The 23,495-nt window shown below is 34.4% G+C and overlaps 2 protein-coding genes and 1 long non-coding RNA gene across 6 annotated transcripts; 1 reads left to right on the top strand and 2 right to left on the bottom strand.

The window, feature by feature from the left end:
• The first annotated feature begins 4,059 nt into the window (after positions 1–4,059).
• LOC130734060 (uncharacterized) lies at positions 4,060–6,219 on the top strand. The gene is made up of 2 exons (XM_057586354.1): positions 4,060–4,615; positions 5,321–6,219. The coding sequence occupies exons 1-2, from the start codon at positions 4,454–4,456 to the stop codon at positions 5,906–5,908; spliced, it is 750 nt and encodes a 249-aa protein (XP_057442337.1). The 5' UTR covers positions 4,060–4,453; the 3' UTR covers positions 5,909–6,219.
• Positions 6,220–9,079: 2,860 nt separating this feature from the next.
• On the bottom strand, positions 9,080–10,616 carry LOC130734059 (uncharacterized). Of its 3 annotated transcripts, none has more exons than XR_009017735.1 (3): positions 10,413–10,616; positions 10,056–10,122; positions 9,080–9,961 (listed from the first exon to the last, which is right to left on the bottom strand). It is a non-coding gene; the product is annotated as an uncharacterized LOC130734059 (long non-coding RNA). The 3 variants fall into 3 exon arrangements; XR_009017736.1 differs by having other exon boundaries at positions 10,056–10,118; XR_009017734.1 differs by having other exon boundaries at positions 10,056–10,616.
• Positions 10,617–11,522: 906 nt separating this feature from the next.
• LOC130734057 (uncharacterized) lies at positions 11,523–22,339 on the bottom strand. 2 transcript variants are annotated; one of them, XM_057586352.1, is made up of 19 exons: positions 22,002–22,339; positions 21,499–21,627; positions 21,229–21,396; positions 20,805–20,888; positions 20,489–20,539; positions 19,293–19,349; positions 19,132–19,214; positions 18,891–19,014; positions 18,517–18,576; positions 17,418–17,660; positions 16,432–16,585; positions 14,414–14,541; positions 14,109–14,156; positions 13,889–14,019; positions 13,651–13,733; positions 13,098–13,201; positions 12,537–12,607; positions 11,933–12,237; positions 11,523–11,713 (listed from the first exon to the last, which is right to left on the bottom strand). In XM_057586352.1, the coding sequence occupies exons 1-19, from the start codon at positions 22,188–22,190 to the stop codon at positions 11,559–11,561; spliced, it is 2,367 nt and encodes a 788-aa protein (XP_057442335.1). In that variant the 5' UTR covers positions 22,191–22,339; the 3' UTR covers positions 11,523–11,558. The 2 variants fall into 2 exon arrangements, with proteins under 2 accessions (XP_057442335.1, XP_057442336.1); XM_057586353.1 differs by having other exon boundaries at positions 18,921–19,014.
• Positions 22,340–23,495: the final 1,156 nt, after the last annotated feature.

Here is a 23,495-nt window from a genome sequence, read left to right as displayed (position 1 = left end):
TCTTTAGTTAGTATCTTTTTTAATTTTAGATTTGATTAGGATTAAGGTGATTTATTTCTTGATTTTTTGTTGGTGTTTTCAAGTATCCTTAGACTTTAATTACGATAAAAAAATTAGAATATATTTTTAAGAAAAATACAATGAGAAATAAATTATATGATTCTGTCTACTAAGTTAAAACACAACCCCAAGTCCTAATTATAAAAGAAGGAATTATCTATCACTCTAATATAATCCTCATGAAACAGGAATGGTCAGTCAGCCAATTATACATATTCCTTCATTACCAAGATAACTGCACTAGATACTTATGGTTTATCTATGTCAGCCTGCTACATGATGACACCATTGTAAACATGAGGGAGCATGGTTTTCTAATAACAGGATGTTTGCTTGAAAGGCTTCTCCTGATTGCTTGATGGGCATTATCAGTTTGAAATACAATCAAAAGTTAAAAACTTTATTTTCCTAGATCTCAAAAGTTATCTGAACAGATATTTTTCTCTTCAAAGTCCAATTACTATTTAAGTTGATGTGGTCATTGCTGGATTTTGTTGGGGTGCAACCTTAAGAATTAAGTTAGATTTCCTTCCTAGGTCTTTTGTTTTAAGTAATTTTAACTGTCCATTACCACCTATGAAGAAGTAAAGGGCTATAGAACAGTGCTAAATCTAAATTAGGGCTATGAAAATAAACTACAAATATTACACTGATTAAGGCCATGAGATGGTATGAGAAAAATGATAATTAGATTTAAACGGGTAAAGTACAATTTTTACTCATTTAACTTACGATTAAGAAAAAGTAACCAAAACATAATGCAATAAGGGGAAGACAAGTATGGTAACATATATAGAGAAGAAAAAGAAATAAGTAGACAATCACAAGATCTCTATGGCGCAAGCGACAGGGACGCATACCACACTTCAAGTCTTCAACCCCGCCCCCAAAAGCCTCCTCAAGGACATGCCCTCCGCCCCTGAAACCAACGCCGATTTGGGTTTTCGCAAGTTGCATAGGATCATCGACAGGGAAGATGATTACCGCCAGAGGAGGCTCAACAGCATAATCTCCTTCTCTGAAGAAGGACCTCTACCTCTCGCTTTCCCACAATCCTCCTCAACGACAATGGCAAAGAGGTAACTTAATTTTTTTCCCCTTTATTTTTTGTGTCTGATGAAATGCTTAGTAGAAGGGAAACTGAAATTTTATTTTGGTGATGGTTTTCAAAAGATGAATGATATATCAATTCCAATCTGTTTCTCTGGCTTAACAAAATAAAATAGCAAGAGTAGTAAAGCATTTCAGCAAGAACCTGTGTTTTGGTTATCAACCTTGACATGTCTTTGAGCCATCAAAAAAAATTGAAAATAAAAAGAGAAAATGATATCACTTTTCAGAACCATAAATCTAAAAAAAAGGGAAAAAGTAATAAATGATGAGAATACATACATCAAATTTTCCATCATAGATCGTAGCATCAACCTGAGCCATATCGTGAGTCTCAAAGGTAATCACACCGCTCTGCCATGGGATTAACACTGTCATTACGAATACTTTCTTCAACCTACAAATCAAGGAGAAAAAATCACACATGTTATTTAACCCCTGAAAATGCATAGAAGTCAAAGATATATAAGGACTATGTTGAATATCTGTTAAGATTTAGTTTATTATTAATCTAACAAAGAGATAAAAAGAAACTAAATATATCTAAACCTATCTCTATTTAAATAGATATTATCTCTATTTAAAAAAATTCAATAAAAATACCATAAAATTAATGAATACTCTAAAAATAAATCAAAAATAAATTAAGATAAAATCAAGAAAAAAACAACCTAAATCCTAATCAAATCTAAAATTTAAAAATGTATTTTTTTATGAGAATTAACCTGAGAATGACACGTTGAATTTTTTTATGAGAATTAACGTAAGAATGACACGTCACTAAGAATTAATGTCCCTAACTTTTTTTTAAAAGAGTGAGTTTGAAAGCTATAGCTTAAGTTAATTTGTTAATATATTACCAAATAATAATAATAATAATAATAATAATAATAATAATAATAATAATAACATATGTGTGCGGGTATGAGCCGGTTGGGTACTATAATGCTCATACCCGCACTCATACCCACTACTTTTTGCGGGTAATTACCTATACCCAACCTCATACCCATTTAGCGGTTTTTTACCCTACCCATAGTTGGTATTTTTTGCGGGTACCATATGGGCCCGAAACCCTATGGGTCCGAGACCCACTGCCATCCCTACATTTAGATTTTGGCAAAGATGAAGAGCTTCCTGTAATGACATTGAATTGTCTAAAGGTGGAGAGCATCGAGTTGCTACCCATGCGAGTATGGGGACGGGAACATGTAATTTTTTAAAACGCAGGTATGAGGATGGTTCTATAGTACCCTACCCATTGTCATCCCTACTTAGTTGGAATAAACACAATAATGTCATACTTTATGATTTATCTTACACAATCCTAATTTGTACTACTATCACATTTATTTTTTTTAAGATTAATTTGTTGCTAATTTCTTATATCTATGATTTGTGTTATTGTCTTCATATTCACGAAGAATGTAAAACGAGTTCCTGTTGATCTCAACCAGGCTTATAACAGAAGTCTTTATGTCAACTATGCTTAGCATTTCTGAGTCTTCTATTTCATCCATTGTTTAATATATTTTTAATAATCAAGGTATTAATTGACGTATCAAATACAATAGACGTATTCCCCGTGCAACGCGCGGGTAAAAAAACACTAGTGTAAGTAATATTGTTATTATAAGGAGGTCAAGTCAATTTTACTTTTACTTATTATTGTCATTATTTCTTTTAATTCTTTTTGAAATAATTAAAATTTAAATAACAATTATTATTATTTTTAAATATGAGGATCTGATTTTTTTATAATTAGTAATTGATATAAAATTTTATTAGTAACTAATTAATATTATTTTTATTAATATATCGGTCAAGTCCATTTTACTTACACAATATTGATTGATTGATATTTTTTAAAGTTACAGTAGGAAAATATATATTGATTGATATTGATTAATAATTAACTTTTATTCAATTTTCACTTCAAAAGGATTTATAGGGAGGGCGTAGAAGGTTAAATAATTACTCTTTCACAAATATGATCGTTCCGGGGAAGAGAGTTTGAGTGGGTTGGCCGTAGCCTATTTCTTCACATGCAATGCATTCAAAAACACACGTGGATCCCATCTCAGCACTTAGCAGACAACAGATTCCATTAGCAGACAAATTGGAAAGCGTGCAACCAAAGTACACTAGCTAGTACTCCCTCCGTCCCTAATTATAAGCTAACATTGAGACTTTTTTTGTGTCACTAAATATAAGCTAACCTTGCAAAAGTTAATACTCCCTCCGGTCCTATTTATAAGCATGAAAGAGAAGAAAAATCTTGGTCTTTTTTATAAGAACCAAATGAAAGTTTGAGCTATATTAATTATTTTTTTCCAATGATGCCCTTATTAATTCTAACTTGTAGAATGTGTCTCATTAATTATTCTCTCTCTTTCCCACTTTCCAACATGAATAACAAAGGGTAATTTTGGAAGTTTATTTTGATTCAAGACAAATTTAATGCATTTTATCTAGTTTTACTACATTTCTTAAACTATGTGAATTTTTTTTTTGTTGCTTATAAATAGGACCGAAGGGAGTATTTCTTTCCATATTCACCCTTGCATTTATTGGTAGTGGAGCACCACCATTAGTAGTACAATGATGAAAAAGTGTTATCATAAATAGGGGTAAACATAGAAAGTTGTACATTTTTTTTTGAAAATCAATGCATCAATTAAGGCTTTCTTAGTAAGTGTGATTTTTACAACTTTAGCTTATAATTAGGGACGGAGGGAGTACATACTATGAATTTTTATTTTTATTTCACCTCAGTATTTTGAGGAATTTTTTAAAATTAATTTTAGCCCCATGACGTGTTTGTGTTTGTTCGGTGTGTCTATATAAACCCCCCACGTCTTGTATACAAAATGTGACTTATCTATTACCCTTTCTGCTTTGTATTCATTTTGTGTTTATTTGCCTGATGTCTGGCTTTCTATTTGGTTGCTGTCCTGTTTTTACTTTTCTCTATTTGTAGTGCACTCTATTTTGTATTATGGATTGTGGTACCCCTTGTACCTCTATTTATAATACACATTTGGCTTATCAAAAAAAAATCTATTACCCTATCTTACTCTTAATTTCCATACACACACGGTTGCCCTTGAGTCTTCCATCCGTTTCATCTTTCCAAATATCAGACAAAAATAGGCCACAACAAGGAACCGTGAAAGTAGAATCAGATTCAATCTCAGAATCGATCCATTTTCTGATCAATTTCTCTATCTCCTTTAATTTCTTTGCACACTTCTCTTTTGGTTGTTGACATATTGCAAATTAAATGGAAAAGAAAGTGCTTGATTTCATATTGATCCCAAGTGGTCTCCTTGTAATGGTGGCATACCATGTCTGGCTCCTTCACCGGGTGGTGAAGCATCCTACCAAAACCATTATTGGTGTGAATGCATTCAATCGCCGGTTATGGGTTCAAGCTATGATGGAGGTATATATATAGTATATGTGTGTGTGTGTATAGTGGGTGCTAAAAAGTTTCTTCCTTTCACTCTCTTTTGTGTTCAAGTTTGGATTTTGATTCATGGGTTTTGATTTGATTAAATACATATATCGACATATGAATAATTATTTAACATTGTGATTCAATGAGTAATTGTGTGTATTGATACTAGTTTTTGAGTGCAATATAAACCAATTTTTATTTTATCCTAATCTAAAAGATGAAGTTACATTTAGTTTTTAACTTTGGAAAAAGTTCTAGTGTCAGTTTACACTATTGGCTATGAACGTCTGAATATAGCTTACGTAAGTATTTGGATGTCAATCAAATGTAACGGAAGAGAACAAATTTTCATTATAATCGAGTTCGATTCACTTTTTGTGCAAAAATGTCCTAATGTCTGTTTACGTTAGTGTTAACGAATATTTAAGTATAATCGAAAACAGTACTTGAATTTATGTTTGATAATAGTGCAAATTAACGGTAGCACAAACTTTGACATAGAATCTAATTAGAACCCTTCTTATTCATTGTGATGAAAGTTCAAACACACTAAGTCTTTTGTCATCATAAAATTGTGATCATGTATTTGCTTATGTATAATAAACTATAAGCTTGTGAAGGTTTGCTTTATGTGACTAATGATCTAAATTTGAAACATTGACATTGATTTCTTCATGTATAAATGTGAAGGATGCATCCAAGAATGGGGTTCTAGCAGTGCAATCTCTAAGGAACAACATAATGGCATCAACCCTTTTAGCTTCAACAGCCATAATGCTAACTTCCCTCATTGCAGTACTAATGGGAAGTGGCAGCCAGAGGAAAAGCGTTGTCTATGAAGTCTTTGGAGACAGAAGCGAACTCGGCTTGTCAATAAAATTCTTCTCAATTCTGGTCTGCTTCTTGCTGGCATTCTTGCTTAATGTGCAGTCCATAAGGTACTACAGCCACGCCACCATCCTCATCAACGTGCCCTTCAAGAAACTGTCTGCGAATCTCCGGCACCAGATGCTGACCGCAGAGTACGTCGCCTCCACGGTGAACAGAGGAAGCTACTTCTGGTCCCTTGGCTTGCGTGCATTCTACTTCTCTTTCCCTTTGTTTATGTGGATCTTTGGACCAATTCCCATGTTCTTTTCTAGTGTTGCTCTTGTTTTCATACTTTACTTCTTGGATGTCACAATGGAGTGTGGATGGGCTGGGGTTGCTGACTCTGATAGTGTTGAGGCTGATTCGGACCACCATCATGTTGACATGGAAAATGGAAGGTCAAATTAGAAGCTAGTTTGTTGATTAATGTTAATGGTTTAAAAACCAGTTTAGAAACTTGTACAATTGATTCTGAAGCTAGAATCAATATTCGTGAGTAGCTTTTGAATTTCAGAATTATGTACCAAACAAAAGCTTAGCATGCTATAAGTGCTTTGCCTTAGTAGCTTAGTATATAGGCTAGCAAAGCTCAAAGATCCAATTCAAAATTCAACACAAGTTGAATTGAATTTGCTTTTGACGTTATGGAATTGAAGTATTTTTGTTTTGCAACGTTGTTTATTATTGATAAATGCTAAATTGAGGTTGCTCTTTGCAGATTGAGTTTCTCCCATTGTCATTTAGATAACCTCTTTTCCAAAACTTTTATTGTTTTAGAAAATCAAGACATTTTATCTCATTGGATTCCAACCATACTCTCATTTAAGAGTGTTTTCAAACTATACACCAATTAATGAACAGTATGCATCAATATTATTCAAGATAAATAAATAAATATAAAATTCCTAACCCACTTATCTTAAATATAATTAGTCAACTTAGGGTTACAGTGATTTAACCCAAGTTTTGCTTAGAGTCATTTAAACATCCCTGATAGTTGTTAGTTAAATAATTAGCAAGAATCATGATACGCGAAAAATATGAGGTGACAAAGGATCGGAGACACATAATATTAAATTAGGATAGAGGAAAATGATATAAATAGTTTTGAAATTTCAAGACAACATACATTTTGGAATATAGATAAAATGTTATAAAACAACACATTTTTTCTGTTCCTATATGATTGCCATTTTAAGCTGGACACATCTTAAAAAATGTTATTAATGTCCTAGTCTTCACTAAAATTATCACTTAATTTTCTAGAGCAGAGATCCACTTATTCCAAGAGTGATCTCCAAAACTACTCTAATCCTTATCATCCACTTTTTTAAAAGCTAATGGTAAGTAACTTTAGAGAATTACTCTTGGATACAAATAAAATACTGTACTTTTCAAAATAGTGACAAATATATATATATATATATATATATATATATATATATATATATATATATGAACGGAAGAAATGTATTTTAGATTGGAGGGAGTATATTGTTTTTTTTTTAATCATTTATAATAAATATTTTTTTGAAAAAAAAAAGCAAAACTAATAAAAGGGTATACAAGCATTGATAAACTTTGAGGACTAATCTAGAAGTTAGGTTCCATGAAAGAAACAATTTACTCTTGGAAAGACGCATCTCACTTTCCCATGGATGTAAAACTCCGTTTGCTGTAGTTGCCAAACATGCTAACGTTGGATTCTGTTGAAACTTAATGAAAGGAGAAAGTTTTCTCCACGTTTGCATGATCATACTCTTTGATGCGTCTAAAAACATTTCTAGAATTGGTTTTGAGAAGAATAAAGATTTTTGCCCTTCTTTTTTTTTTTTGGTTACACCAGGAAATGAAACAGAACAAAAAAGAACAAAACTATAACATTAAATCACTGCATAGCAGTGGAACCACCATGGATGGGGAAAACTCCGGACCTTCCAATCCCATCCTTCCTGAATTGCAAGATTCGCTAGTGCATCCGCAACAGCATTTCCGTCACGAGTAACGTGATTGATTGTTACATTCCAGCTTCGAGCCAACACGGCTCTAATCATCTCGATCACGTCTCTATGCCAATAAGTCTGAACGTCCCTGGTACTCGTAAGCACTTCCTGTAATTCCAGACAATCCACATAGCAAACCACATGAAGAAAGCCAAGCTCCCAAGTGTGCAAGAGGCCTTTATGAAACGACATAATTCAAATTGATATTGGACATGGTAATACAAAATATATTTGTATTTAGATTTTAAAATTGATTTTACTTTATCATTCTAACAAAAATCATTTTTTTTTAAATTCACTTTTAACATATCATTCGAATCTCGATTCTTCCATAAAAAATTAAAATGGAGACATATAGCATATTTGTATAGTATATTTGGATATTTGTATACATTTTATGTTATAGGCAGCTCAAAGTATCCGCAGGGATTTTATAACAGTTACTGGTAAGTCGAGACAATCAGAAACAAGTTTTATCCCGTCTAAATTTTAGTAGAGCATACTCAATTCAACATATTTATAAGGTCAATTTGAGGTTGCCATTGAGCAACCATTATCACGGAACGCTTATATACAAAGATTTCATTAAGGCGCACCTCAAGTACAAACTTATACCACGCCTATAAATACTACTAGTTTAATCGTTTACTCCTTTTTTTTTATAATAAAGACGTTGACTGTGCAAACTCATTCTGCACAATTTGAATTCGTGGAGGACCAAATGTGTTTTTAAGCCAAAATAAAATCTTCACTAAAACAATCGAGTTTTGTAGATTATTTCTATTAGAATATAACCCCCACAGAAAAAAGAAAAAAAAAAACTTACAGAAAAAAATTAGGGACAAATATAAAGTACTAAAAAATAATGCAAAATGCCATTGCCATTGCCAGCTAACACACAGAAGACATATTTTAGTTGAATATGTCACTTCTGTTGTCTTCCTTTCATCTACCCATTAAGTAGTGCTTTAATATTAATGTTCCACCAACTTGGTGGAAATTTTGAATTCAGCGTTCTCTGTATTAGTAATTTGATTAGTATTTACTTTATAATAAAAGTGAAGTTAGGTAAGTATGCTCCATGTAATAAGCCTTATTTATTTTTTAACTTTTTAAACCTCAAATCCAGTAGGTCTGCTGTATCGTGTGCGTAATGACAAAAGCCATTTATGGGCACTTCTTTATTTCCTTGGTATTTACTATTAAAGCAAAAAAAAAATGTTCGGTTTTCTAATGAGATGTATCGGAATGTTGTTATGCATCATCATCATGAATTCTAATGCACATTCACCTAATGAAGTACACTTAATGGATTAGACAAATGTGTTTCTTTCACATTGCCTCAGCACAAATCCAAAGCACGCAAAATTGTGAAATTGTGTTTCAGAAAGCAATTTTGTACATCAACCTGTTTGGTGTCCTTATCAGGCCAAAACAACCTTCCTATGTGATGTAATGCTTCTTTTTAATGAAAGAGTTTCCTGATAGCTTTTATAGTTATAAAATACCCAGGCACTTGAAAATTTGTATAAGCACATATGAAACGTATAATTGAAATAAAGGGAGAGACAAGAACTAAAGAGAGAAATATGGGAGATCTAAAATCGAAAGTTTTTGTCACCAATAATTAGTCCCGCCATGTTTAGGGCTTCAATAGGCAGTAGTTGTGGGAATCTCACTAAACAATGTTCTAGTCGACCCAAACGGCAACAAGGCTCAACATTGCGCTGGACAGTCCAAAGGTTCCACAGCTAAGTGGACACCATGTTTGCCAACCGAGACAACCAAAGCGAGGACAATTAGCTGGATGGAACAAAACCGACACATTTACTGAACAATTGTAAGGCTACCTAAAGGAAGGCATCATCACAGATGTGTTTTGCTAGCACTCTTCATGCTATAATACATCACAAAAGACAATGTTTAAATACTCACAGAAAATTGAGGCCCACATATAAGGAATATCAGCATGTGCTTAAAGCAACCAGTGCTTTGACATGGAAAAAATGAGCTACCCTTCAATACACAATAGGAAAAGCAACACGTGTTATCAAACACTATTTCAATAAAAACAACCCAAGGTGGAGTTACTCTAACTCCAAGCACATAATAGGAAGCCGTTAGTGTCTACTTGTAAAGGGTGTAGAATATCCCACCTCCAAACGTGCCAAAAAAAGCCTAAAATAGACAATACAAACAAATTAGCTCCATTAAGTAATCATATGACTCAGTGGACCAGAAGTAAAGGGCACCTAACAAACTCTAAGAAGGGTGCAGATCTCAATAAAGTTAAAGGAAACATAAGGTAAAATGCCTAAACCTTTTTCAGTTACAATGTTTCTGAATTCTGAATACCTTGTCATTGTTCTTTCCACTAAGCAAGCACCATCAGTTGCCCAAAAACTTCTTGTTTGTTTTCTTTATTTGTAGCTTCAGTCCATTCTGATATCCTGATATCCTGTTAATTTATATGCATCATAAAGAAAAATGTACCTTGCACATTTAGCACAACCAACTATTGCTCTTGAAATTGATGGTTCTCAAAATTGTACCTTGGCACATCTGTCTAAATCAAAAGAAACTGATGTTTCTGAAAGCTCCCACAGCATTTGTTTCTACCTTGCATCAAAGCATAAGATAGCAATTTCAATACACAATTTCTTGAAAGACCATCTATAGTTAGGAGCAAAATACAATGCACCGATTTCTGAAATCAAAAAACGCTTGAAAAGCTAGGGCCTATTTGGTTTCTATTTTCATTTTCAGTTTTAATTACAAAACTAAAACTGTGTAATCATTTTCTATTTTCATGTATTCATTTTCCTATGCAAAACACTAAAAACATGAAATAAAATGAAAATTAGGTAACAGTTTTGCAGACAGAAAAAGAAAATAGAAACCAAACGGACCCTTAATTCTTGATGGTTCACATTTTCTATGAACATAATGAATTTGAGGTAATAGCAAGTTCAAAATAAGCTTCCATGGTGTAGGCCGTAGGGCTGGCAACCAGGCACTATATTCAGTAGTGCGTGTAAAGAGAAAAGACTAAGAGAGAGAGAAAGAGATATTGTAATGGGATACACTGCAAGGTGCAGCCTCCCTCATATATATAATACTAGGTTAAGAGTAGTACAACATGTAGTACAAAGTACATATGGGCCTGGCCCATAGACTCTACATCTAACCCTAACTCTTAAACCTTAATGCTAACACTCCCTCTCAAGCTGGAGCATAGATATTAATCATGCCCAGCTTGTTACAAATAAAATCATTACGCACCCCATTCAAAGCCTTTGTAAACACATCTGCATGTTGATCGCCTGTTCTAACATAAGAAGTAGATATAAGGTTCTGTTGAAGCTTCTCACGGATAAAATGGCAATCCACCTCAATATGTTTAGTTCTTTCATGAAAAACTGGATTTGACGAGATATGAAGGGCAGCCTGATTATCACACCATAGTTTCATTGGAGATATCCTCTCAATTCCCATGTCACTCAAGATTTGTCCTACCCACATAAGTTCACATGTAGTTTGAGCCATAGCACGATATTCAGCTTCTGCACTAGATCGTGCCACCACATTTTGCTTCTTGCTTTTCCAAGAAATTAAATTACCTCCCAAAAATACACAATAGCCAGTGGTGGATTTTCTATACCCCCAGCAACCTTGGTCGGCCCTTTCTGAAGTGGCTGGGAGGGAATTTCTTTTTTTTTTCGGATTTTTTTTTTTATTACAGGTTGACGGCTGTGACGGCTGACCTAGGCAGGTTGAGAACCTAGGCTCTTGATACCATGTAAAGAGAAAAGACTAAGAGAGAGAGAAAGAGATATTGTAATGGGATACACTGCAAGGTGCAGCCTCCCTCATATATATAATACTAGGTTAAGAGTAGTACAACATGTAGTACAAAGTACATATGGGCCTGACCCATAGACTCTACATCTAACCCTAACTCTTAACATAATCCTTAATGCTAACAGTGCGTATGACTTATGCATCAATAAAACACTTACTCATTTATGATCATAGCCATAATTTCATATCTTCTACTATCTTTGAATGTCAGTTACTTTTAGCTTCAATTTCATGTTTCCAGCTTGAACTACAATATCTCCTTTGGATGAATCCACTTTTAGAACAGTCACTTTTTTACCAAGGGAAGCAACATGCACCATATCACCAACCTTGGGAAGCTCAAACCTATCTGCGACATTAATAGGTGAATGAAAACACAGCATAAATTTTCCTATGATATAGTTTCTAATTATAAAACCAGACAGCACAACTTCAGCATGTGCTATACCACCAGGTGAAAAGTAACTAGTTCTGGACACTTGATTTAGATGCAAGAAATTAAGCAAGGAAGCATATCATCTCGTAACAAGTTAATATTTCCCTCATGCTTCATTTTTCCTGCATATACCTGATGATGATTGGTTCAACTTTTTTATAGCAGATGCACTTCTATCAGCAATTGTAGGTTTTTTGTTGTCAGCTGCAGTATGAAGGCTGTTTGTTGCTGATGAAGGAGAGCTCTTAATGGATTTTTTGTGCTGTGAAGCTTGCTTAGCTAATGCATCCATCTCCCTCACCTTCTTGTGAATATCAGATCTTGCCGTTGCTGCAGCCTCAGATACTTCTCTCATTTTTTTAAATCTTAGTTTAGTACTGTGTTCCGCAATCTTCCTTCTGGTGTTCAACAGACTATTGTGAAGTTCTCTGGAGTGCCTATAATTACAAACATGAAAAACTCTTCTCAAAATTAAGAATTTACAAATACTCCAACGTATGGTGGAATTTATTGATAATTATCTGCAAGTATGAATTATTACCAGCAGCGAAAAAGGAGAAGTGCAGTATTTAGAATCTGTTTATTAGGATTGTTTTAGAAAAAAAAAGTTCTTTATGGAACGAATAACATATGAATGGCTCCCCTTTAAATTGTACACCAAATAAATGCATATCGGGGGGGGGGTGGAACGGCATGAAATAAAACTTAAGTTTTTCCCAAAAGCAGAGAATCTCACATTAGATAATGACGCCCTTCAGCCAATAGCTCTTGGTATTCTTGTTTGAACTTTTCCATATCGGCTATTACCTACATAAAAAGTAAACTGTGTTGAAATGCTACTGAAATATTCGTAATATGATGAAAAGAAGAGAATTTAATTATTTGGTGGCAAATAAATGGTGCCCTGTATAATTCTGGCTTGGGTTAAATTTGTATTTAGTCATTATAGAATTTCCAAATTTTGATTTTGATCCTTAATTTTAAAAACACCTTGTTTTAGTCTCTCATTTTTGTTAATAGGTCCAAATTTAGTCCTTGGCATTAAGCTAGCACGGCCAAATGATGATCAGCGGGATACAATTTGAAATTAAGCATGCACTCATATTGATTGCATTTGGGTAGAGTTAGGCCTCCCAAATTCTAACAAGTACTCTAGCATCAAGTTTAAGGCAAAATGGTCAATTCACTACTTGAAGTCTAAAAAAAAAACACAAATAGAACTTCTTACTTATGTTACAAAGACATCATATACAATCATTAACAAATAATAAATACAATTATGATAAATTACAAATACCTCATCTATCTCTGCACTGGCAGAACCATATAACTTACGAGCAGTATCTACAACAACAGATGGAAGTCCCAACCTCTCGGCTATATTGATTGCATTTGAGCGCCCTATAATGAAAATCTCGAGTTATATGTAAGTCTATCATTTAGATGATCCATGAAACATGCCTATTAGTAAGGCTATAAAATTTTCAAACAAATCTTCACGCAGAATAAACCACAGAATGAAACACGCCTATTCAGGCCATAAAACCTTTTATTTTTATTTCAGTGAGAAGGATCATAGATTGCACAGCAAAAACAAAAATGTAAAACTTCCATGTGCAAATGATATTCTTATCCATTGAAGCCTTAAAAAAGAGCTTTCTTGGGTAGTTGATATTCCATGATTTAACTCAAGCTTTTAGATGCTTCAGATCAGCACAAACGCACAAAGGAAGGAGGACGAATCAAAAGAAATGACAGAAAAACAGTGTATTTAAAGCAAGATAAAAAATTGCATTAACAAACTTCTAATCATTGTTGTTATTATTATTCATGAGTTAGAGACTGCTTGCCTGGTATGCCCCAGAGAACCTTGTAAGTTGGCTTCAAGTTCACTTCATCGAACTCCATACATGCATTTTCAAAGGCCTCATTACTGCTCATGAAACGAATGTCAGAAATGCGAAAGAAAACTTAAGGCAGCAGTTTCATACTTTTGACGTGAAGACAAAAAACAAAAAAGGAATGACAGGTAAAAAATGCCAAATCAATGTTTTTTCTAGTTATGTCTTCATCATATTTTCTGACTACCTGTATTTCAGGGTTTTCAGTTCACCGTGATGAGTTGTAGCTATAGTCAACAAGCAACCATCTTGAGCAAAAGACTCCAATAAAGACAATCCTAGTGCTGCTCCTTCAAGGGGGTTTGTTCCTGCACCAACCTAACAATTGCAAACATTATACTATATATCATAAACTTGCATGATATTGCACTTTTGAACTCATTTTACTAAACTCATGCAATACATGCCTCATCTAGTAGCACCAGTGACTGGCTTGTTGAATGTAATTTAATATTCTGCAAGATGAAATTTAGAAAGCAACATAAGAATTTCATAAATTAAAAATATCAAGAGAAAATGCCTGACTTTTAACTTCAAACTGAAACAATCAACATTTTAAATGCTGATAAAACTCAATTGGGATGTTTATAAGTTGCTCAATTTCACTGGAGCTCTGTTGTTCATTGAGTTACAAAATATGTTAAAAAAAAGTGAAACAAGGAAGGTACTTTCAGCTTTTACGTTCTACACAATCGCAATATAATTTCCTTACACTAATCTGTCTCAAGTGGCCAGAGAATGTAGACAAAGACTGTGATAAGGACTGCTCATCACCAATGTCAGCAAAAATGGAATCAAACCAAGGAATTTGCAAAGATTCAGAAGCAAGAACATAGAGACCTGCAACATGAAAGGTTGAGAGCATAAAAATCCTACAATAGCAAAAACAATTGCCAATACCTGGCTTCACAAATCATTCCTAAATAGGTAATCCATGAATGACAACAGTAGGTTAATGAAAAGAAGATTCAGTCATCATGAATAGGTTAGCACATATAAGAAATAACCCATGCTTGATGTGAAGTAAGCCGCTCATAAAATATTTAGAGTTTTGAAGGTCCAGTAAAATGATGAATTTGTATTTACATATATCCACTGAAACCCACAAAGGATTAAATCATTGATTAACTAGTACACAATACTTATTGTATTTGTACCATTCTGTCACCTAATATTTTCACTAACATTCATGATGAAAAGTTCTAGTATAACTGTTCAATCATCTGTAGCCTATCCAACTCTTTCATCTCATATTGCATGATGATAAGAACTTTTTTGCTGGTCTAAAACGTGACACTCTTATTCTGACTTTCTACCTTGATATATAATTTACTCATAATGGATATCTAACCCCTAATCCATGTCATGAGATGGTTATTTAAAGTTTGCAGAATGTTAAAATAGTTATCAATATTTATGAGCCGATTTAGCACGTGCTAGAATATTAGTCAACTAAAGCTATAATGATTGCAGAGTGTTAGTAAGTGATTAGGCCAGTTATATGGAAATAACACCCATCACATTTCAACAGAATAACACCCATCGCATTGAATTGAAATTCACATGGAAATACATGAAGACATTTACTAACACATTGAAAATACCATTATATAGCAAAATATAACTTATGTGCATGTTGAACTCATGACATGCATTTAAAGTTATTTATCATCTTAGTTGACTCTATCGCTAGCTAATTGTGTACTTTAGGCACTTTAGCAGTCCTGAACAATACAATTTCCAAGGCATGTGCACCTCTATTCGAATAGATATAGAATGAGTGATGTGATAATGGGAACAGAAGCAGAAAGCCAAAAATAAAGGTGATATAACACCTCTCTGTACAACTTTCCTATTTAACCAACTAGACTCCCAACTACCAAACGACCCTGCTAATTGACTAAACAGCTGCCTGCCTGACTGTTACAATTAACTAATTCAGTTATGCAGCAGTTTAATTCCAATAGTTCTGATGTAGATTTTTCACATTCTCCCCTCTTGGCCATTCCTAACATGATGCAACCTGCAACTGAGTGAAACCTGGAAAAACTTTATCGCAAAAATATCCTAGAAAAGAACTCCTGCTTTAACAAACTTTGAAAAGCAGTTACTATTTTACTGATAGGCCTCCAATAAAGAAGGTTTATGTTTTGGAAAATTCAATCTACAGGTATAAATGTTAGACTCAGAAGGAGTGCAGCAAGAGAATCGAACTAAATGAAGCTAAATAGGCACATAAGAAAGTGGAAAGGATTCCAAGGGAAATGAGGGGCGGGTGCAATTATTAATGGAGGGAAAGAGAATGGAAAATTAATCAAGACAGTAAGAGAGAGCTATTCTCCTTTTCTAGATTTCAGCCTATATTTATCTTTTTAAGGAGAGAGCTCTCATACCAAAATGAAAGATTTATGGTTAATTGAGGGCTCTAATATAGTCAAGGCTTGGGGGAACAGGGCATTAGCTAAAATTAGATCATGTTTTTTTCCTCAAGATTTTTTGTTCAAGGTTTGAGGTGGCTGCAATGGGATGATAAGTACCGTGAAAAGATATGCAATTCATGACCCAAGCCCCAATGGTTAAATATCAAGAGGCTTACCATAATAAAAGATTAAATTAAATGAAATTTTACTTCATGGATTCCAGTAATGATTCTATTTATGTTCAAGTAATGATGCTAAACATTGAGAGAGAGAGAGAGAGAGAAGAGAGAAGAGAGGAAAAATTGATCACCTGACTTTGCCATCATAGCAGCCAATCCTACAGTTTTCAAGCATATGGTTTTACCACCAGTATTAGGGCCAGTTATAACTATAACACGAGTTTTCTGAGGTACCAAAAAATCAACTGGTACTGGCTCTGGCTGGGTTTTCTCCATCGGAGCAACCTGATACCAGAAGTACTTTATCATGAGGAGAAGTAGATGAGAAAAACCTTAAAGTCAACTGATAACAATACTTTCCAGCAACATATCAAATATCTAAAACAAATCTTATCATATGATATACAGTAGCTTCAGTGAAGGATCCCTACCACAACTACCTGGACTGGGCGAGCTCCCCAGGGGGCCTGGGCCTCGCCCAGGGCTACCCGCCTCGTGGCGGTCACGCAAGGCCAGAGTTGGGCCTCCCTCGCGAGGCCCAACCGGCCCAACAGGGATAGTTAGCTTACGAGGCCCAGCCCCTAGCCTATAAATAGGGAGCGGTTACCACATGTAAGGGACGCTGGGCTCATTTCTCAATAACAAACTCTAAATTGAGTTACTCTCTCTCTCTAAGCGGTTATTTTCTCTCTCTAGGCAGTTACACATTCATCCCTCTAGATTCTCTCTCATGGCAATCCCTTCACTATAGGTACTATACCCTATCTCTATGTTCTTGGCTGGAACACTACCTAATGCCCCAATTTATGCTTCTCCTCTTGATGATAGATTCTTCTAGTTTTTTTCGTATACTTTTCCATGCAAATAAAAAAAAAAGAGGGAAAGGAAACATTGATCATTATTAGCAACAATCAGGATGGCGCTTTTTCTTTGAGTGTCTCTTGATTAGAAAAGGCACATTGTTGCTGGCAATCAAAACATCAGCCCTTTTACCTGAATATGAAGGCCCAACCCAGGACTAGAACCAAAACCCTACCCATCCTCATATAAAGCAAAAAATTAGGGGGTCAGGGACAAAGTGAAGAAAACAGTAGCCTCGTGTCATCAGTGACTTAACTGAAGTAGCAAGATTGGCATCCTTTTTAGACTTCTGCAGATTCTCTCTATGACTCTGGAGCAATAAAGGATGATAAGCTTTTGGCAGATACAACGTCCATTCCTTATTGTTGGGTAATGGTCCATAGGAATTGTCATTCCCTGTTAAGAAGGCTTCAGTAGAAGAAGAGCTGTTCTTTTCTGGCAGAAATATATGGGGGCTTGATCCTCGGAATGAAAGCCCATAAGTTGCCCGAGCATTAATCTGCATAATATGAACCACATTGCTAATTATCTTTTGCACCATGTTGTAAAATATAAACTGCCAACTGGGGCCACCTACATAAGCAAGTGCGCAAGTTTTTTTTGTTGTAGCAACTACGCGGGTTACTATAAAGGGCACTAATCCAAATTTTACACAGATACTATGGTATATGTTTCATATGGTAGCAAAATATCATTTTAACAGTAATTATGTGCATAGTAACCCTATTTATGTCTTTTGATGCTAGGCTCAAGAAAAAATAGGCTGGAAGTTCTGTATGTATTTACCTGCCAAATTCTGTAACTGACTTGCTGAGTTTAATTATGATCATCACTTTATCTTATTCCAAGTGATTTAGTGTAAAGTTTAGCAAGGACCTGGAGAACAGCAGGCCAGAAACTTGTGGGAGGCTCTTGCCTTTGACTTATATGCCCATGACTTAATGAAGTTTAGCATATTTAAATCAACCAATACTTATTTAACCTTTACTGAGATGCAGCTAATTATCTGAGTTGAATAAAGTACAACTAATAAAAAAATTGTACTGAAAGCATTCAATGAGATTACTTGTTTTATGCTGAAATTTAATTCATGAAAAAGAAAAAAATGTGAAATAACTGCATAAGAACTGTCAACAGTAGCAGCTGTTCAAAATACTACCCATCCCAAGTCCCAACCCTCAGGAGGAGATGATCTTCATTAAGAAGAGAACCAAAAGTGAACTCATTGAAATGTGAAAGGTAAAAAGAGTAAATCTCACAAATTAACGAGTTTAGAAGAGGGAAAACACAGAAGAAACAACTCAAATAGAGAAAATGGGGATCCACTTCTGTCAGAAAACGTTCAGGGTATTTACCACATCTAGTTGAACCAAACTGTTCAATGTGTTTTCAATATCATCTAGGTCCAGTTGCATCTGCATACAAATTATGACAACATCAGAGAAGAAAAAATCGTGGCCAGAAGAATCTGTGGAAAACCGTGTAATCAATCAGCTGTGTAGGAAATCTTTTATGACATACAGATTGTATCCATAGAATTTGGCTCATTTAATTGTATTCTTTAATCAGTTAGGACATTCTACAAATCATGGGATTAGCCTTTTACTAATTTCCTTTTTCCCAGCGGTTCTCATACATACAGATCATCCATTGATGTATTATTCAATATGAATGAAAACCCCTCTTTTTGAAATTATGGGAGAATCTTTATTTATATCATGTTTGTAACCTTTTTGGTTAATGTCAAAAGCACATCCACCTCAGCCTTTGCCACCAAAGTTCTTGCTCGCTGCAACTCATCATTTAACGGAACAGCAGAAAGTGGCTCTACAGTGCTTCCAACACCTGAACCACTGCCAATAAATACCATCTTTGAAGAATGAAATTTTAATCCTACCTACTAGCTTTGTAGACGAACATTATTTTATGAACAATGAATGACTGAAGCTATGTTGGAAAATTTCATATACCTGGACAACAAGAGACCTTTAAAACTTGTATTTTGTCCAGAATCCACTCTTATGCACCACCTGCCATCAACATTATTCACTTCCTGTTTGAATTATCACAATCGATAGGGAAAAAATATGGAGGACGAAAAGTAATTTGCGTGCAGCAGGGTGAATCTTACAAGAACTGATGATTCACTCCTTTCTTTCCTGACTAAGCTCTCCATTAACTGTTGTATCTGAACAAAGGAAACAAATAATATTCAATGATGGGAAGCATAAAATGAGCTCTGCGAGATATATAAATTTCTGTGTTTTCACCTGAAAGCTTAAAATTTTGAGATAGTTAGTTCATCACAAACTCCTTTAAATTAAAATAACTAGTTTGATCATCAAAGTGTATAGATAACCATAGGAACAACCCACCAAGTCAAATAAAAAAGCATATAAGTTTTACTAGATCAAAATCTTATTTATTTTAGTGTAAGAAAGAACTAATTGCAAATATCTATCTATCAGTTGATCGATCTATAAAGCGCACAGCACACACAATAATTACAGATGAAAAATAGATAACTTGCCAAGTGGAGACACATGCATCACACTCCAATCTTCAAATCAACAGAAATATCCCGTAATATATACTATGTACTACAAAAATATCCCAATTTAACTTGTCTCCCACACACAGTAACACAGCCATCAGATCTTTGTCAAACAACATGTCATTTGTCAAAGTACCAAGAGTTGAATTGTAAGTTCGTTGAGGAATCAGGCAAGTGGGTGAAATAAATGAGCTTCATCAGAATATAACTCAATAATACAACTATGGTCTAGACCCCTTTCCTGTTTTTTAAACCAATTCATCAATTAAACTACGGTTTTAGTCAATTTATTGTGAATTTTACCAAAATGTAATGGCTTCATTTATAATTTATAATTTAATTAGATGGAAGTACTAATTGAGTCATTCTACTTTGCAATAATCTTTCGAATGGGAGGTTTCTGTGGGGTTTGAAAAAGATGACACATTTATAATTTCAGATAAATCATATTGATGTGGTCATGAGCATAACTTTCTCCCTAAATAAATTTCTACTGGTGGAAGTTAAAGTGTATAAACAAGTGGTCAGTTCATTAATTAAAAACCTAAGACAGATAAAATAAAATCAGGGTTTTGTCCAATCCTAAGTAGATTGTTGTCAAAACTTCTGTGACTAAATCCTAATCTCAAACTAGTGTGTCAAAACATCGAATGAAATTTAACTAGATTTGTGGCTGTAAACTATACTATAAACTATTGAAATTCCATATAACTGACAAAATCAGTATCACCAGAACCAACATCATGAAATAAAGAAAATTAAGCAGGAGTTACCTTTCTCTCAAGCACTTGCACTTGTTGACGTGACTTCTTAAGCTCTGGACTCTACAACAAGGGTGTAAGCTTAAGTTATACATGTGTTTGCAATAGAAGAAGCAAATGACAGTAACCTAATTGTTCGGCACCAAGAAAGGAGAGATGCATTTTTTTAAATATTCACTTTTATCAAATACTATGCAATGAAGAATGTTAAAAAACCAAACTTAAGATAAAACACATGACATCTCAAATCAAAGAAAAGCAGCAGCTAATCACTGTCAACATGCAGGGATAAAAAAAAAAGGAAACTAGTATGAGATATGGAACAAACCGCAGAGTCTTTAATAGAGCCATCTTCATCAACAACTTGTTCTATCGCTTTAACTAAAGATCGATTGATGACAAATTCCATTATCTGCAAACATGTTTATATGGGTAGAAAAGTATCAAACATGGTAATATCAATATTTGTTTGGTTTCAGAAAAAATAAAAAGTTATGTTTTTATTTTCTACTTTCACTAATAGTCATAAAAATGATATTGTTTTCATTAATGTTCTGTTTTCGAGGATTTATAAGAAAACATAAAAAACACTAAAAATGCTGTCTTCAAAATCTTTTATCAGAATGCTTGAACCAATAAACAAAGAGAAAACAATGTGGCATTGTTCTAATTATTAGTGAAAATTGGAAATGATGGTAGGAATAAGAATTATATGCTATGGTATATATTCAAAATCTTATTTCACCATTTACCACTTCTGTAAGAGGCATGAAACGACCATACCAATCTTTGTCTTGCTTAATTGCAGCTTTTAGATCACCCTGCAAGGTGTCCGCACACAGAAGAAGAGCCCAAATAGCCCTTGCCTCATAGCCAGTCACGTGTATGCTTCTCCGGGCATTCTGAATCGCGGTTTTCACCTACAGGAACCTTAAATCAACTACTTGACAATAAAATAACATGATAGTTCTCTTGTCTTAAAAAAAAAAGAACACATTTTTACACACTAGTTAGTTACCAACCAGCAAAGCATCAATGTGTCCCAAGTGCAACCTGCAAGCGCCATGCTTGTGCATTTCAACCGCAGCATTGGTTTCATCTAAGAGTTTGAGACTTTCCTCGTAAGTTCGATCAACGGACCATAGCTGGGCCTGTTCCATGAACACCCACAAAAATCATTCTAAGTGGTTTCACCTAACAGCTTAAACTTTTACTATAATTCATTCATGATTAAGTGAACTAGAATTGACTTATCAAATTCAATAAGATTGGCTTATCAAAAAAAAAAAAAAGTGAACTAGAATTAGACCCTGCTCAAGTTCTTAATATAGTTAATTCATGACTAAATGGTCTAGAATTTGACCCTTGTTGCCACCATTCTACTAAATAAAAATTGAATTTTATCACAAAAATTCAACAGTCATGAGCATTGCCCACATTTTAAGACTAAAGGGTTCATTGATATGGCTTCATATAGTGATTTTGTGACAAAAGTACAGAACTGAAAGCAAAAGGTGAGAGATACCTTGAGGGCTTGACGGCCTAATGAAGTGGTGGCAAAGGTAGCGACCAAATCACAAAGCTTGTCCCACTCGAGAACTCTAAGGCTGTCATCGTGAATGGAAGCTGCTGCTACAATTTGCCTGTGTCTCTGCTGCTTCAGTTTGGTAATGGTTATGGGGAAAACAGAGATGGTTGTGGTGAAAGAGAACATTTTTATGAGTCTTAAACCAATGGATTCAAATGGGTTTTCAAAATTGCACAAAATTATGGTTTATATGAGGGAGAACCTGGTACTTGTGTGCCACAAAGGTTGTGGCTTGTTGAAGGATTGTTTCAACAATAGTGGTTGATTGGCATGACGATAAGAATAATAATGATGGTCATTAGTTTGTAATTTTTTTTGGAATTGTTATTCAAATCCTTGTTACATCTATTCTTTTTTTTTTCCCCCAAGCTATCTCCACCGCCGATAGGTGGGTAGACCTCTCCTAACAAATGCTTCTCCATACGCACCGCCCAGGAATCGAACCCTGGACTAGATGGTTAAGGAGTTCAACTATCTACCAGTTGTGCTACACATCGTTGGTTGTTACATCTATTCTAACTCCTATTATATTAACTTAAAAAAAAAAAAACTCCTATTATATTCGTTAAAAATTCGAAAAGGCCTTTATAAATTATTTTCTCGCACTTTCATGATGCGTTACCTATGCACTTTCAAAGTTCGTTATTGTCTCACTTTAAAGTGGGTATGGTCACTCTTTGAAAGTGCGAGTAAAACGCATATATTTATTTATTTATATTTTTGTTTAATTTCTAGAAGGAATTTGGGACTCTCAGTTAGGTTAAGGTAACAGGACTATTCTGAACTCAATTCTGCAATCATTTATGTTGATATTTGCTTCTAAACGCACTTAAAAGTGTGTGAGTCACACCTCTTAAGTGTGTTTAGTTGCAGGAAAAAAAAATCAATCTGAAAACGACGACGACGGTGATGGACGACGACACTAGAAAGAAGAGAGAAGAGAAGATGGAGGTTGAGTATAATGATGGGTATGAAGATAAGTATGAGTGGTGGTGGTGATGGTGTTGGTGTTGGTGTTGGTGAGGGAAGAAAGATGAAAGGGGAGAGGAGAGAGAATGTGAGGATGGGGTGGACAATTGTTATGATTTTTTCATTAAGGGCATTTTAATAATTTTGCACTTTAAAGAGGGTTGGAATAAATGTTTGAATAAGAATTCCTTCTCTTTACCAAATGTATTCTCTCATGTTAGACTAATTTTCCGAGCCTCTGAGATCATATTAAAAGGTGGTTAAGGCTTTTTCCAGCAAATATTTCTTTATACACATTGTACAAAAATCAAACTCTAAATAAAATACCTACAAAACTCAATTATTTATTATATAGTAGTGCTAAGATTTATTGGTCATAGTCAGTAATTAGTGACCTAGTTTTGGGTGAGGATAAAATATAGTTATTTTTTTCGATGATTGGATAAAATATAGTTAGTGTTT

The sequence above is a fragment of the Lotus japonicus genome, chromosome 1 (genome assembly GCF_012489685.1).
Source record: "Lotus japonicus ecotype B-129 chromosome 1, LjGifu_v1.2".
In the NCBI taxonomy this organism is placed as follows: Eukaryota; Viridiplantae; Streptophyta; class Magnoliopsida; order Fabales; family Fabaceae; genus Lotus; species Lotus japonicus.
This window is presented reverse-complemented; position numbering and strand designations above follow the sequence as displayed.